Genomic DNA, 16496 nt, shown 5'->3' with positions numbered 1-16496 from the left:
ATACCGAGGCTAAGCACGTGACGACGCTTGGTGGGCGGGGCCGTCAGGACGCAGTTCGGGTGGCGCGAGTTTTAAGTTTCAAACCCCAACTCCCGGGAAAAAGCGATGCTCCCAGCGGTCGCCGCGTCCTTAGTATATTACTTCCTAAACCCGGAGACGACTCAAAAGCTCAGCAGTGGGACATTGTTTAGTCAACTGACGGGTGTTATGTCGCCATCTGCAATGCTGTCTACAAACTCCATTATGACCAAAAAAAAAAAAAAAACCCAGACGTTAAACGAAAGAAATAGGATACAAACTTGTGCGCAAACTGTGCTTACATTTATGTGTGGAAATACGAAGACAAGAAAGAAGTAGATCATAAGATAGTATACCGTGGGCAAATCATTGGTATTTCTCCAACTGTTGTGTTGTCTTTTCGCCACTTCATTAAAAACAAATGATTTTTAAAATCTGGAGACTCCAGATGTCTTCCTCTATGACTCCCACTTTGCAGGTGACAGAATCGGGAGTCACAAAAGGTGATCTGCCACCTCGTTCAAATTGCGAGCTAAGCGTGGCACAGAAGCCCGTCTTCCCGATTCCCAAGAGTAGAAGAGCGACCCGTTGAGCAGGCAGCCAGCCGGCCAAGCTAAGCAAGGAAGACCCTTACCCGGATGCTGCGCCGAGAGAAACTCGCGCGATGCTGGCCCCGCCCAACTCCAGAGCCCCGCCCAGGCCTGGAGGCTGGGAGAAGAGGTTTCCATGGTGACAGTAAACAAGGCCCTGCCTTTGAGGGGCTATTGCTGGGCTACTCGCCGGCACCATGATTCCCCCTGCGGACTCTTTACTCAAGTATGATACCCCGGTGCTGGTGAGCCGGAATACGGAGAAACGGAGCCCCAAAGTAAGGATGGGTCTTAGGGGCAGGGGAACCCGGAACTCCTATGGGGAAAGACAGATGCCTGTGTTGAAGATCCGGAGTCTCAAGGAATAGAGGCTGAAACAATTGAGAGTAAAGAGAATAGGGATATGAAAAAAAGAGGATAGGAGAGCGGAACCAGAAGCCCAGATGTTGGGCCACTCCTGAGGGTAAATTTAGGACGGGGAAGGAAGTCACAAGGAGATGAATGGGATTCGCCGTTTTTTCATGGTAGTAGGTGCAAGAATAGATCTGGTAGTGAAAGCAGACGCCTGAGCATTCGGGCCAGAAACATCGATTCAGGAGATACGAGCGTTGGATTGGGCTGGGACCAGAGACTCTTGGCCTCCTTGCGCCCTGAGACTTAACTTCTGCTGAGAAGACAGGTGGGGAGAGTGTGTGGGAAATCTGGAGCAAGGCCCAGAACGTGTGGTGCTTAGTATCTGAATCACCTCCTGCCCTAATGTGTCTCTTCCTCCCAGGCTCGGCCATTGAAAGTCAGCCCCCAGCAGCCTGGACCCTCAGGTCCAGTCCCACCGCCACCCAAGTCCAAGCTCTCAATTTCATGTGTCCCAGATCCTACAAAGCAGGCAGAAGAAATCTTGAATGCTATCCTGCCCCCAAGGTGAGAGGAAAAAAAGGTGTTTTTTTTTTTTTAATAAGCAGGAGTAGTGGCCCAGGCTTTTGCATCCAAGAACTTGAGAACATGGAAAGAGACATGCTGTCTCTGTTTCTGGCCGATCTTTCCTCCCAGTGTCTCTGAGTTCCTAGAGCTTACAGATGGCTGGATCCTGGGAAGGTGGGGCTACCTTGTTCTCTGCCTACCCTCATTTCCAGAGTGCTCGTGGCTTTAAATGCCATCTATGTGTGGAGGCTCCCAAGTGTGGAGGCTCCCAGATCTGTCCTCGCCTCTAAACTCAGAGCCATATATTTTACGACTGCTTTACTACCTTCATGAAGAGGTTGATAGGGCACTCAAGCCACCCCATCCACTGGCTCAACATGTCTAACCCTAGCTGGTTTGCTCCGTGGATAGTGCATCGGCCTGTGGACCAAAGGGTCTCGGGTTCGATTTTTGGTATAGGGTATGTACCTCATTTGCAGGTTTCCCAGCCCTTGTAGTGGCATGTGTGGAAGGCAACAAATCGATGTCTCTCTCTCGTTGATGTTTCTCTCTCTCTTTCTCTCCTTCTTTCCTCCCTTCCACTCTCTCTAGATATCAATGGAAAAAATATCCTTGGGTGAGGATTTAAACACACACACACACACACACACGCACACACACACACTCAACATATCCAAACTCATAATTTCTTCCTTACCCCAACCTACTCATCCCCTCTTCCCTTTCTACTGGGGGCTCAGGCCACATCTCATCCCTCTTGGTCTTTCACATCACAGATCCTCTCCTTTATCGATTTCTTTTGGCCCTGCCTTGAAATCATCTCCCAAATCGGACCATTTTCCACCAGCTCTGTTTCCATCCTCTTGTTTGTAGTCACTGCTCATCACCTCTACCACTGCAGTGGCCTCCCACTGAAAACCTGGCTTCCACTCTTTGTCCCTACAAGCTATGCTCCACAGAGCCCCCACATCATAAGTCAGACCATGCCAGGCTTCTGCCTGAAACTCATGGCTTCCTATCTTACTCAGACTAAAACCAACAGTCTTTTCAATGGTCTGTAAGACCTGGCATGATCTAGCCCCAATATACGCGGAATCTTATCTCCCGTTACTCTCTTTCTTGTTCACTGTGCTAATGCCCCAGGGGCCACTGCTTGCTGTCTCTGAAACACTTCACTCTTCCACCTCAGGGCCTTGACAACTGCTATTCTTACTGCCAAGGATACTCCTCCCCTAATATTCACCTGGTTCCCTTCCTTTCTTTAACCTGGTCTTGCTCAGCCGAAACTGGTTTGGCTCAATGGATAGAGCGTCGGCTTGGGGACTGAAAGGTCCCAGGTTCAATTCCGGTCAAGGGCATGTACTTTGGTTGCGGGCATATCCCCAGTAGGGGGTGTGCAAGAGACAGCAGATCAATGACTCTCATCGATGTTTCTAACTATCTCTCCCTTCCTCTCTGTACAAAATCAATAAAATATACATTTTAACCTGGTCTTGCTCAAATGCCATTTTTCAAGGAGGACTTCCTTGAGAATCCTTATAAAAGAGCCCCTTCTCCCCCCATGATCTCCTTACTCTGCTTCTTTCTCCTGCAGCCACATTTATCACTGGCTGACGTGCCTCTTCCACTGTTTTTTATATAATATGTTGACAGCACAGTTTTTAAGGCTATGGTGAAAAGAGAGGCTGCAGTTTCCTCTCAGATGGAAGTCAAAGAAAGGGGAGGGGTTGGTTTTCCTGTGGATTCCCTCTCTCCCCTGGTGATTTTGCCCTTAGGCTCCCTCCTTGTGGTTCTAGAATCTGGCCACACCTCTGGCCCAAGGTTTGCTTTGAGGAGCTACCTGCCTTTAAGAACATCCTTACCTCCTGCACATATTCACCTCTTTCGGATTGGCATGAGGTTTATAGTGCCGTGTCTCCCACCCCACACGTCAGGGGGCAACTTCCACTGGACCTTCTGTTCATATCAATCAACAAACCATACATTTGTCCTCAACACATAGGGAGGGTAAGATCTGGAACATGGGTGATGATTTCACAGAGGGCTGTGGGAGAGCACAGCCTGCCCAGCCCCGAGGTAGGGCCCCTGTGGAGGCAGCTGAGTGGGTGTGGCTTTGGGGCCACACACTCCCTGAGGAAGAAGGAAGGATGGGGGATTCTGATGGGTTTGTGACAGGGCTGCCCCTCACTCCTGCCCAGGCAGAGAGCTCGGAGGGCCATCTCTGCTCATGCCCTGAGCACCCTCTCTGGCAATGGGTTTCTCTCAGCCTGGCTGTGTCTGTGCCACAGGGAGTGGGTGGAAGACACACAGCTATGGATCCAGCAGGTGTCCAGCACGCCCAGCACCCGGATGGATGTGGTGCACCTTCAGGAGCAGCTGGACCTGAAGCTGCAGCAGCGGCAGGCCAGGGAGACTGGTATCTGCCCTGTCCGCAGGGAGCTCTACTCACAGTGTTTTGGTGCGTGGCCAGGGGGAAGGGTACACTACACTCTACTACCTCTTTCTCTTCTGCTTCAGCACAGCCCCAAGCTCTGAGTACCCCTGAGCTGAAGCCCACCCCATCCCTGGAATCATCTGTGCCCCACTACCTCTCTCCCTCCGGATCTGCTAAATGCTCCCTCTTCTTCCTCCCAGCCCTGCCTTTCCCACCAGTTCCTTCCCTTGCCGGTCAACCTGATAACTTGGTTCCTCACCTCTTAGCAGATATTGGAGTAAATAAGAACTTCCATTTTATAAATATATTTTATTGATTTTTTACAGAGAGGAAGGGAGAGAGATAGAGAGCTAGAAACGTCAATGAGAGAGAAACATCGACCAGCTGCCTCTTGCACACCCCCAACCGGGGATATGCCCGTAACCAATGTACATGCCCTTGACCAGAATCGAATCTGGGACCTTTCAGTCCACAGACCGACGCTCTACCACTGAGCCAAACCGGTTTTGGCAAGAACTTCCATTTTTAAATCTTTGGGGTTTTTTTTTCAAAGATTTCTATAGTAAGCATGTGTTAATTTTTTAATCAGAAAAATTAATGTGCTCTATTCATATCCACCTATCAACAGTTAGCCCTTAGTCCAGAAAACACTCAGGGTAATTTGTTGTTAACAGACAGAAGGACTTAAGTTCTCCCTTCTCAAGTGCAGGTGTGTGTCTGGCCTCTGCCCACTATCACAGGCCCACATGGACTCGGACAGGCAAACCACCTCCAAGCCCTGGGGCAGCTGCAAGGGCTACAAGCTGCCTGTAGTCTGAGTGTGATTGTGGTTTTTGGACAGCATTTATGGAGGAGATGGGTGGGCAAACTGTAGACTGTGGTGTTTCCCAGCCCCAAACCAGTCCAGCCAAGGAGACACGTGGGATTTCCCAGCTACTTTAAAGCAGCCACCATCTTCAAATAGAAAAGTTGTGTTTCTTTGAATAGTCCCCAGTTCTTGGCTGAAGATGGAAGAGAGGGGTCTCATGCTGCAAGCAAACCTGGGGCTCCTGTCTCCCTCTGCCCTGGGTTTGCCCACTGCCAAACTCCCAAGTGCCAAGTTCAGAGCAGTGGCTACATGGCAAGGCTCCTGGGACCACGGAAAGCCCCTGCCTGAGATCTGTCACCAAGTGAGGAGGACAGCATTCCAATAGGAAGGGTGGTTTGCAGTAGGCAGGTGTATTTCCCCTTCTGCCAACCTCCTCTGACCACTGTGTATGTGTGTGTGTGTGCATTGGAAGATGAGCTGATTCGTGAGGTCACCATCAACTGTGCGGAGAGGGGGCTGCTGCTGCTGCGAGTCCGGGACGAGATCCGCATGACCATCGCCGCCTACCAGACCTTGTATGAGAGCAGCGTGGCGTTTGGCATGAGGAAGGCGCTGCAGGCTGAACAGGGGAAGTCAGACATGGAGAGGAAAGTGAGTGGGGTTTGCACAAGCCTCTGGCCCTCTGGACTCCTCTGTCTCAGGGACACATGGTTGTCATTCTGGCACTAAACTCTGGTCTCTTGGGATGCTCTCCATCACTTGAGTGAGGACCCTTGGTCCAGAGTGTAAGGGTCGCTGCAGGGTTGTCTCCTCTTGGATGTGCTGTGTCAGGCACTGACCTCCCACTGGGTGGCAGTACAGACCCTGGCAATGTCTTGGGTTGGACAGCTGTGTTCCAGGGCCCCTCTACAGGGCCCTAAAGCCGCCCCATCCGCTTGACGACGTCCCAGGATGACTGGGGTTCTGTCCTCAGATTGCAGAATTGGAAACGGAAAAGAGAGACTTGGAGAGGCAAGTCAATGAGCAGAAGGCAAAGTGTGAGGCCACAGAGAAGCGGGAGAACGAGAGGAGGCAGGTGGAGGAGAAGAAGCACAATGAGGAAATTCAGTTCCTGAAGCGGACCAATCAGCAGCTGAAGGTAATCATGGCACAGACCCAGGTGGAGGTGCACGCCCACCCGCCCTCCAAGCCACATAGGCCAAGCATTTGGTTCTTTTTCCTATGGAAGACTATTGTAAAATCCTCACCGGAGGACAGTTTTTCATTGATTTTTGGAGAATGAAAGAGAGAAACCACACACACAGGGAGGGGGGGGGAACATAGATGTCTCACATGGACTTGTTGCCTCCCACATGCCTGACCGGGGCTGGGGATCAAACCTACGACCCTTCAGTCTGAGGGTCAACACTAACCACTGACCTAAACTGGCCAGGAGTAAAGAAAGCTGATTTTTTTTGGGGGGTGGGGTGGGGGTGGGGAGTGGGGAGAGTAAGGGAAGAAGAGGATTCATTACCTGGATTCCCCATTCTTCTGGTTCTGGAGGAGGCTGAGTTCTGAACACCCATGATCCCTCAGCCTGGCTCTCCAGTGCTTTTTTTCCCCTTGGAAAAGTCTTGGGAGACTTGGATATAACAAAAAGTGGAACTTCTTCCCTTAGGCAGCTGGTGATCTGGCCCTTCCTAGAGTGAGCAGAGCTCTCAGCGAGCTTCCCCAGGATTGCTTTCCCACCTGCAGTCAGTCCCCACCTAGGCCCTGCATTTGGGGCAGGCAGGGAAGGCCCTTTGAGAGGGAAGAACCATATTCTTCCTCAAAGCCCGCTTGCAGATGTATACTTTTATCCAGCTGAGCTGGAGGGAAGGGAAGGAGGGGGGCTGGTGAAGAAAAGGGCTGAGCAGGGGCCAGGCCTCTGAAACTCAAGGCTGTCTGGTCCAAAGGTTCTCAAAAACTGGGTTCCAGCCCTGACCAGTGTGGCTCAGTTGGTTGGAGCATCATCCCATACATTGAAAGGTGGTGAGTTCGATCCCTGGTCGGGTGCATATGGGAAGGCAACCGATCAGTTTCTCCCTCACATCAGTGTTTCTCTCACCCTTCCCCTTCTCTAAAATCAAGAAGAATATCCTCAAGTGAGGATTTTTAATAAAAAGGTTGGATTCCAGACCAGCATTCTCATCACAGATGATTGGGCCTACCCCCAGACCTACCAAATCAGAAACTTTGGGTTTGGGTCCAACAATCTCTTCTAACAAGGTCCCCAAGTGATTCTGATGCTGGCTTCAGCTAGAGAACCACTGTTCTGGACATATGGCTTATTGACATTTAGTGGCTGTCTCCCATGGCCCTTAGCCAGAAGGGGCCCCTGAATTTTTCTCGCTGTCCACCCTAGTCCCATAGAAATTTTACACTCTTGGGACTGGCAGGCTTGTTGGCATTACAAACCAAGACAGGCACTTGAGATAAAGAAGGGCTTGTATTAGCAGCTAGTGCTTGTGCAGGATGACACAGATTTTCTTGTTGCCGAGTTTAATAACAGAAAAGCTACATTCACTGCCAGATGTGCATGTTTACTTAGCAGCCTCTGAAGCTGCCTCCCTTATCTGCCGTCCTCCTTTATCCTAAGCCCAAGGTCCTCAGTTCCTCTATAGTAATTGGCAGCAAGAGCAAAGCAGGGCACCTTGGCATCTTTCTAACATTAACAAGCCACGCTATAATCCCCAGGGTGAAGGACTCTTTAGGAGTGAGTTATTTTTATTGGCTCAAAACGGCACTGCAAATAAAGCAGTGTTTGCAGTCCCCAGGATAGACCTACTTAAAGATCTGTCCACACACCATGATAGTAAATTATGTTACTGGCTGCCAGAGGAGCAGAGCAGTAACTCCCAAGTGTCTTCGGCTCTACATGCAAGACAGACAGCTCCCTACTCACTGGTAGCAATTTTCTCTAATTGGGTGTCAAGTTGTCTCAGTGGCTGAAAATTTGCTGTTTCCCAAACCTCTTGTCCCAGCACAGAGCTCCCAGGATCCCAAAGTTTAACTTAGCAGACATATTTAGGCCTGAAATCTGAGCCATGAAAAACCACTATTTCAACAACTTTGATTCAATTTCCTTTTCAATGCTTTATATTATGCACTGAGCCATTATTGTATGGAAACCAGCACAGCTCTGGTTTCTCCTAATGTAGCAAGACAGTATGCCAAGCCAGAAACCAGCTAATCTAGAAAATATGGAGTTGGGAATGAGGAGGTGCGGGGGGAGAGGGAGATGTGTGGAGTGGCAGCATTGGGATTATCCTTCCCAGACTTTTATCACCTCTCAGCTATTTGTTAGGCTGCAAGTTTTAAATATTAATGAAGTTTCTTTTTGCTTTGCAGGCCCAACTGGAAGGCATTATTGCACCAAAGAAGTGATAATTTCCATATGGGTCCACAAACACTACTACCCCATCATCGTAAGCCCTTTGTAATAAAAAGCTAGTTTCCTAAATGAACAAAGCCACACGCTCCACTGATCACCACCTACGTATTTGTCGGAAGTCACAGTGTCATGGAACACCTAAGTCTGGCAGCCAGGCTCCTGGCTGGGCAATGGAAGGCGGTGAGGCCCAGGCAGCCCGTCTCTAGCCAACCTTGGGATTTGCCAAGTCAAATAGTAAGACTTAGCATCCACCCCTCTCTGCTGCATCCCTCTTAGGTGAAGCAACTGCTTTCTCATCACTGATCCTAGTAGGACACAGCTGGTTTCATCCCCTTCTGGGTCCACAGTTCGTCTTACCTAACTTGGGCTCCTCTGGCCTCAATTGTTCCCTTATTTGACGTCTTTTCACCATCCTGGCTCACAGTTCTAGAAACTCATTTTGAAGGATTTATACTGTATAAATTGTCAATTGGACCCCTTCTTTAGTTTTAGACTGCCTAGGTGAGAAGATAGTGGCAAACCCATGGCTTTTAAGTAAATGTTTCCTGGAAAGAACTCAGTGTCTACGGTGAACGGCTTATACTTCACATCTTCCCCCAAAACCAATTTGTTCACTTTCCTCTGCTGAAAATCAAACCCTGGCCCTACATCCCTCTAAGTAGCTAAATTTAGTTAACAATGGGAGAGGTGCCCAAATCTACCTCCAGTCCTAATTACTGTCAGGCTGTGACCTACTGCATTTTACTATTCCTCTTAAGTTCAACTCAAAGTCTGGAGGCGCAGGACTCTTCTGGCTTTGTAGACCCAGTCTATGTAAGCGGCAAAAATCTTTTAATTCAGGCCAAACCAGGGTGGGTGAGGGCAGCAAGCTGCGTGACTTCAGCACCCTCAGCTGGAATGTTTCTCAGCACTCTATATTCCCCTGGAGATGTGAGGAGGGCTCTCGTAGTGGAGCCTGAAAAACCACTATTTCTACAACTTTGATTCAATTTCTGATCCATGAAAACTAACTGCCACCATCCTGGTAGGGTTTCCAGGCTCAGTGACTAACTGCAGACCAAGAGCTACCTTCAACTTCCAAGTCAAACGCCCCCATTTGATCCTCAAATTTGAAGGCCCAGCTTCCCCTTGTCCAGGGTCTTAGTAGTTCTAAGACTCCCTCTCTGCTCTGCATGCTGTCTTTTTCATGGGAAAGAATGCCACTCACTGAGATGTACTAGTGCCATTCCTCCTTAACAGTATAGCACGCATATCCCAACGGGACCCACCTACCAGACAATGAGGGGCAAGAGAAGCTGCGGTAGCCTTCATATTTTGAAGCTCAGGCCATGCCCACTACATCCTTGAAATTTTGTTCTTACTATTCTATTCCAATAGCTTCTGCTCCATAATGCTAAGTGCTAGGACAAAAAACCCACCCTTCCCATTCTATAGACATCATCCCTGTTTCTATTAGACATTTACGTGACAGAGCTTCTCTCTGGAGGAACCACAAGGCTGACCCCAGTGTTGGAAATGCCAATGGATTCCATTGCTGAAATTCCTGGGGCCGGGGGCTGGCACTGGTGAATGGTTTCAGCTGTCAAACCTCAGAACAAATGCCTTAGAAATGCCAACTGGGCAGGAAGAAATTGAACAGTTTCTAATGCATATTTTTGTATAATTTAATAAACAGCTTTTAAAAAGTTACTGCTTATGTTTGAATTTTTTGTGTTTGTGCTTCTGTCCCTCTGAGTCATTGGTCTTCTTTTTGTTCCTGTTCCTATTTTTCACGTTGTGTGTTTCATAGTAGCGGACACCAACTTTTCTGGGTTGTTGCTTCCGTGCTGCTCGCCTCCGCTGTAAAAAAGGGCAAAACAAAAAAGGCAAACCATTCAGATTCTGCAAATCACAAAACAGGCCCCCATTTCTCTGTGCTCCATCCTCAAGCCACCTCCACAACTACTTCCGTGTTTCCCCGAAAATAAGACATCCTCCGAAAATAAGACCTAGCACATGGAAAGATAAGACATCCCCTGAAAATAAGACCTAGCGCAACTTTGGGAGAAAAAATTAATATAAGACACTGTCTTATTTTCGGGGAAACAGGGTAGAAGCAGTCAGTGCTAACGAAGGAGGGTCCATCTCCCAGACAAAGTTTGTGCTTCCACTGTGATTCGTGACAAATCCAAGTTACAGACTCAATGGGCCCAGCCCTCATCCAACGTTTAGATCTGTTCTATTGCACTTCTGACAAGCTCTCCACCTCCCACGAGGGCTCATTCCAGCTCTGAAGAGCCCAGTTACAGAGCTAACTTTACAGGGAGCAGAGATCCGTCTGCCTAGTAACAGCTCTGCTCACTGTGTCATTTCCACGGGGCCACATAAAACCAACTGATGCTTCCAGATGATAGGCTACGTTTGAGGACAAGATCTTCATCTACTGGGCCAACTTTTGATCCTATTAACTGTCTTCAACTCTATCACTTGGGACTGGGGTTCCTTGAACTCAACTCTAGGCCACTAGTTTCAGAAAGAGTTCCCCGTAAGAACAAGCTCCTCCTCTCTACTTTCTATACCTGGGTGATGCTTAAGATAAAAAAACACATACTTCCTTAGATGTCAGCGTCTTTCGAGATTTATTTGAATGTTCCTCTTCCCTCTGTGCCTTCCTCTTCTTTCCCTTTTTGGCAGGTGCTATAAACATTGAATACACACATACAAGTTACAAATGTGCCTATGAATCCTAAGATGGAAAGGAACTTGAAGCGCTGGAAGAAGGAAAAAGCCAGAGTGAATGAGTATGGCCAGCAAAGTGCAGAGTGAAGCAGGATGAGAAGAGGAGGGCATCAGGCCAGAAGGGACACCCCACAGGCTTTGGCAAGGTGTGCATCCATGTCATGAAAACACACTCTTGATTTAGAAACTGTTAGTCCAATGCAATAAAAAATGCATGAACCACCTTGCCCACCACAAAAATAAAGTCTGCCTGCAGACCCACCCTTAAACTGTAAGGCTAACCATGTACCCTGTTAAAGAGGGTTTCCTGAATTATCAATTTAATCCTAAGAAATATGCAGAATGAAAACCAGATAATCCCATTTGTATTATAGATTGTGAAACCAAGGTAATTTGCCAGATATAAATAATTGTGTGGAAGTGATCATTTGAGATTTAGAGATAATTTGAAGATTTAGTTTGGATTTCCTAAAGATGCCAATCAAGAGATAATTTAGCCCTGGTCGGTTTGGCTCACTAGATAGAGCGTGGGCCTAGGGACTGAAGGGTCCCAGGTTCGATTCAGGACAAAGGCATGTACCTTGGTTGCAGGCGCATCCCCAGTAGGGGATGTGCAGGAGGCAGCTGATAGATGTTTCTAACTCTATCCCTCTTCTTTCCTCTCTGTAAAAAAAAAATCAATAAAATATATATATAAAAAAAGATAATTTGTTTAGCTTGAATGTCCTGAAGATACCAATCACATTTAAATGATTTAATAATTTAACTCTACCTGTATCTTCCACATCTTCTTCAGCTGTTTTTTGCTCTTCAGATTTTGCAAAAACCATTTCACTTAGTCCCTTGGATATTCTGAAACAGAAAAGCAAAATGATGAAACTGTTGGATGTTCCCCTCCACAGCTCAAGCCACGTGCTGACTTGAGACAGACTTACAGGTTAAGACAACCCACTCGTATTCAGTTACCACCACTGGTAGGTAGAAGGCAACACTTCAGTTTTGCAACTCCCTGAGCATTTCTAAAAAAAATATTGAAGCTTCTCATATTTTAGGGAGCTCAATTTTGAAAATCTAACAGACAACTTTAAAACTGTGCGCAATACCCCCTAACTCCCCATCCCCATAAACATATCTCTAGTGCTCATGGCAAGCTTCTTGAAAAGAAAAGAGCAGTCTGCAATTTGTGAGATGAAAATACCTGACTGCTGAGAACTTTTTCGCTTTGGCTTTGTTTAAAAACTTCTGATATTTAGCGATCTTTTCATCCAGGGCTTTAATCACTGCCTTGGTGTCATTTTCCTGGTGTTCTTCCCGGGACTCTGAACACTCTTCCTCCTCGCCGCCCTGTTGCTCCTGTTCCTCCTCCTCCTCCTCTACAGAGCTCTCTAGCTCCTCATCTATATCTGACATCTCCAAAGGAACCAGGTCATCCCCAGAGAATTCAGGTACGACGTTGATTTTGCCGAAGTTCTGCCGAACCCGCGCAAGGATCTGCTGCATCTCTGAGCTGGCATCACAGGGACTGTTCACTCCTTTTTCCTCCTCGAAGACAGATTCTGACGCTTCACCTACAGTTTCTGTGATGTCCTCTTCTGGGTTGTTCTGGGTTGTTTCAGTGGCAGTTTCCAAAGATGATGACGATGGAAGCTATTCAGCCAAAGGGTGGGGGAGAGAAATGAGAAAAGAAAAATGGAATTTCTGAATTTATACCTTGCTCTCAAATGAGGTATTCTTCTTCTTAGGACTAAGGGGGAGTGTGAAGAACACCCAAATTTGTGTCATATCCCTATCTATAATAAAAAAATATGCTAATTAGACAGGATGTCATTCCTTCCAGACAAAGCCAGTGTGGGGGCTGAGGCAGAGGCATCACAGGCCACCGGCCACAGTGGTGACTGGTGGGGGCCAGGACAAAGGCCCTTGCACGAATTTCGTGCACCAGGCTTCTAGTCTATTATAAACCAATGTGCAGTAAACTCAGAACCCAGCAATAAAGATTAAAGAATTATATTTGCAGTTCCAGAGGAAGAACCCACTGTAAAAGTATTTAATCATTACAACCAAATACCTACTTAATGCTGGGTAAGATTCCCTACAACTTCTCTGAGGATTGTAAGAAATGGATGTTGTAGAGAGAAGTACACACAACTACCTAAGAATGAAAGCAGCATTAGTTTAGGAAGTGACCAGTGCTAAAGAGAGGCACTGGGGAGACATCTATTATAGAAGGAAGGCATAAGATGAGTTCAGAAGGAGCAGGAATATGAAAATGAGCCTATTCAGATACTGATGAAAAGAGATGTACCAGACTTTATACTGATGCTTCTCAGATGCAATATATTATTCCAAGAGGTGGGTCCACCCTGTACTCACCTGGGGGGCTGTAGAGGGCTCTTCAGGGGGGTCTGCATTGGGTGGCTTGACAAAGAAAGGAATGCGGCCCCTTTGCCAGTCATTGAGAACCATCTTGCCCACAGTCTGCAAGTCAGGCTCGCCGCCCTGAAACATCGTAGAAAGACTCCCAATTAAATTCGAAGACCAAAACCAGCACCCAGTTTGGAGGCACATCAGCAGTTGCTCATTACCGCCATCTACTTGCCATCAGGTTACCAGCTGCTCACACCTCCCTGACAAAGGAAGAACCACATCACACTGCCTGCAGAAGTCCCCGTCTGAAATCTCACAAACCCCGGCTCACCTTTAATAATTTCCCTGTCCGGAAAGCTAGCTTCTCAAGAAAGTCCTCGGCATTCTCCCAAGAATCAATCTTGTACGTCTTGCTGATATACTCTGGTTTTGCTCGTTCGAGTACAGCACCAATGTGGTCTTCGGGAGCCTTAATCTTTTCAACTTGAACCTAGATGTTAATAGGAAAGCTCTTGCTTACAAACCTTATTATGGAGCAGGAAGCTCACAGTACTGTTTGTAATAATACCCAAAAACAGATTTCAAACCACATAGCCAGTGGGTCTTGGCAGGAGCCTGTCTCTGAGGTGGCTGGACGTGGTGGGCCAGAAGGAGCGCCACCGAAAGTCGGCCACAGCCACGGAGCCCAGGACTCAGCTCTAATCCCAGTTCACCACAAACTAACTGAGAGGCTTCCACAAACAGTTTAAACTTGGAATGCTTCATGCTACTCATTGGCAGAAATGGTTAAAAGCCTGCCAATCCCATCACACAAGGAGAACGGAGTAGCTTGAAAGAGGAGGGGAGGAAGGTGCACAGGATGTATAGCCAGCAGCACTGGTTAAGGTTAAGCGGAACCAGTTAAAGTTTCCGATTGTATTCAGAAACAAGTGAGGAAATGACTGAGTTCCAAAATGACTCAACCCGTAAACCCACAAGGATGAATTATCACTAAACATAAACAGGCCTTGCTTCCCTTTGGATCCTCTGTTTTGTGGGATGACATTAAGCAGATATGCTCATGGTTCCACTAACTCCTCAAACAGGCTTAAGGGGAATGGAGAGGGTGCCCTGTTCAGCATCATGTTCCTAAAGTTTGGTAAGACAGCTTGACCCCAAACTGTCTTCCAAAGGAGTGAAAAGCCAAGGTACCAGTGTCCCTCACAGAACATTTCCCCCTGAAGGCAAACCAAGAGTCTGCAAGGACCAGGACCAGAGTACTTACAACTCCTTTCAGCACAATGTCTGTCTCTGAGTCCTCAGAGGGGTAAACCACGCCAGGACAGTCAATAAGGAATATCCGACGCATCAAGGTAATATATTGCCAGACCTGAGACAAAAAAAAAAAAGCCAGAGATTTCCCAAGTCAAACACTAGGGAGTCTAATTTCACAAACCCCTGATGCTCATGAAGGGGCTCAGGAGGGGAAAGAGTCAAAAGAAGCCACCTGCTGAGTAACGAAGCTAGAAAGTCTCTCCTCTACGTGTGCCATGCACGAGGCACTTCATGAAGTATAAACTACAGTTCCCATCAGCTAAGGATCTAAAAATAATGCAGAGGCAGGATCCTCATCTAGTGTTGTGCAATAACATCTAGTAAACCTCTCTCTGATTTTATAAGTACTCTTGGGAGCTTAATACTGTTTGGATTCTCTTCCTTTCAGCAGAAGTATGCTGCCCCCAAATATTCTGTGTTCCAGGGTATGACCCCCAAAAGCCAACAACTACCCTAAGTTTGAGCTTTCTTTCTTAACCCATTGGATATTCCTGAGTTTGCTTTGTGTATTGAAGTAAAAGGTTGCAGTGACAATTTAAAACAGACGTAAATATGAACAGCACTTACCAATGCCAAAGTCTCATAATAGCATACAAAATACTCTTAGTCTTATCAAAATGGGCAGAAACCTCTCAGCACATTTCAAACTATTATGTTGAGACTAGCCCTTCAATAGTAGTCTTCATTCAAGAGCAGCAATAGAAATCTCCATGATCTACATAATCACCCTCCATGGAGATAAAATTCTTGGAAGTAAATAAGACCCCCCTCAAACCAGACGTACCTTTGTTTCACCTGCAATGGGGGCCACGTTACACACTTTCTTGGAGCGTAATGTATTTATCACAGAGCTCTTGCCAACATTTGGATAGCCAATGAACCCGACACTGATCTGTTTCTTGTCAGTATGCAACTGTTCAAAAAAAGAATACACACTACATAAGCGCAGTCATGAAAATCCCTTTGGACAAACAGGTTGTATCACTTTGCTAATATAAAAAATATTGTGTGAAACTGTTGCTAGAATTTTATTTAAAGCATAGACACACACCACCTACGTAGTCTGAGCAGGCTGGATACATATGGTTATTAATCAATCAGAGGTGAGTCATTTCCTCAATCATCCATGTGAAATTATTCTTGAATGTTTTAAGGTTAAAAGTATGTAGGTCAAGAAACAAAGGAAGAAACAGTTTGTTAGTCATCAATTTAGAAGAACACCAACCACTGATAAAATGTCTTCGGGGCCGAAACCGGTTTGGCTCAATGGGTAGAGCGTCGGCTTGGGGACTGAAAGGTCCTGGGTTCGGTTCCGGTCAAGGGCATGTACCTTGGTTGCCCTTGGTCAAGGGCATGTACCTCTTACACATCCCCAGTAGGGGGTGTGTAAGAGGCAGCTGATCGATGACTCTCTCTCATCATCGATGTTTCTAACTCTATCTCTCTCCCTTCCTCTCTGTACAAAAGCAATAAAATATATTTAAAAAAAAAAATGTCTTCAGGGAAGAGAACCTTAGCAGATGTACCAACTGCCAACCCCAGACTCATCCTTTTTCTCTGCACAATACATTTTGTGTTTTCATTGCCAAAAGAAATGAAAGAGGCAGAGCTCAAGAAGAGGGTCTACAAATGGACTCTGACTAAAGGTGGCACAGTAAACATCTATGACTACCTCACTGCTTCCCCCAACTCTCCCAGAATGACAGCAGTGGGAATGAGTACCATAGAACCAAACATTTAAAACCAAAAAATGAGCTGGAGACAATAAACACTAACATGTGATATTAACAAAACACTAGTAGCCAAAAAGTAGTATCTAACTTGGCCCAAAATGAAAACTAAGTGACTACAAAGGAAGAAAAACTAAAAATCCAGCAAAAATAGTGTCCATGAATCGCAAAAAATGTCAGAAATTAG

At 46.8% G+C, this 16496-nt stretch overlaps 2 protein-coding genes across 5 annotated transcripts in view; one reads left to right on the top strand and one right to left on the bottom strand.

Annotated features, from left to right (window-relative positions):
- The first annotated feature begins 52 nt into the window (after window positions 1-52).
- On the top strand, window positions 53-9869 carry DNALI1 (dynein axonemal light intermediate chain 1). Its single transcript, XM_036447356.2, has 6 exons — window positions 53-886; window positions 1384-1526; window positions 3815-3984; window positions 5241-5419; window positions 5742-5906; window positions 8138-9869. The coding sequence occupies exons 1-6, from the start codon at window positions 806-808 to the stop codon at window positions 8171-8173; spliced, it is 774 nt and encodes a 257-aa protein (XP_036303249.1). The 5' UTR covers window positions 53-805; the 3' UTR covers window positions 8174-9869.
- The window catches only part of GNL2 (G protein nucleolar 2), a 21477-nt gene continuing 14811 nt past the window's right edge, over window positions 9831-16496 (bottom strand). For 3 of the 4 annotated variants that reach the window (XM_036447346.2, XM_036447347.2, XM_036447351.2), the window contains 8 exons: window positions 15364-15492; window positions 14530-14634; window positions 13597-13755; window positions 13272-13397; window positions 12097-12545; window positions 11671-11750; window positions 10771-10856; window positions 9831-10019 (listed from right to left, as the gene is read on the bottom strand). In XM_036447346.2, coding sequence (XP_036303239.1) covers window positions 9867-10019; window positions 10771-10856; window positions 11671-11750; window positions 12097-12545; window positions 13272-13397; window positions 13597-13755; window positions 14530-14634; window positions 15364-15492 — 1287 coding nt within the window. In that variant the 3' untranslated portion in view covers window positions 9831-9866. Of the gene's footprint in view, window positions 10020-10770; window positions 11377-11634; window positions 11751-12096; window positions 12546-13271; window positions 13398-13596; window positions 13756-14529; window positions 14635-15363; window positions 15493-16496 lie in introns of those variants that run through there. The other variant, XM_036447349.2, reaches the window with a different exon arrangement.

Source organism: Pipistrellus kuhlii, unplaced genomic scaffold (genome assembly GCF_014108245.1).
Source record: "Pipistrellus kuhlii isolate mPipKuh1 unplaced genomic scaffold, mPipKuh1.p scaffold_m20_p_2, whole genome shotgun sequence".
In the NCBI taxonomy this organism is placed as follows: domain Eukaryota; kingdom Metazoa; phylum Chordata; class Mammalia; order Chiroptera; family Vespertilionidae; genus Pipistrellus; species Pipistrellus kuhlii.
The sequence above is the reverse complement of the archived record's forward strand: the minus strand, read 5'-3'. Positions and strand labels throughout refer to the sequence as shown.

Excerpts from the sequence above, each read along its gene's own strand:
- DNALI1 (XM_036447356.2), top strand. The coding sequence starts at position 806 with ATGATTCCCCCTGCGGACTCTTTACTCAAGTATGATACCCCGGTGCTG. Across the intron at positions 887-1,383 it reads CGGAGAAACGGAGCCCCAAA|GCTCGGCCATTGAAAGTCAG; the intron begins GTAAGGATGGGT and ends TCTTCCTCCCAG. Across the intron at positions 5,907-8,137 it reads GGACCAATCAGCAGCTGAAG|GCCCAACTGGAAGGCATTAT; the intron begins GTAATCATGGCA and ends TTTGCTTTGCAG.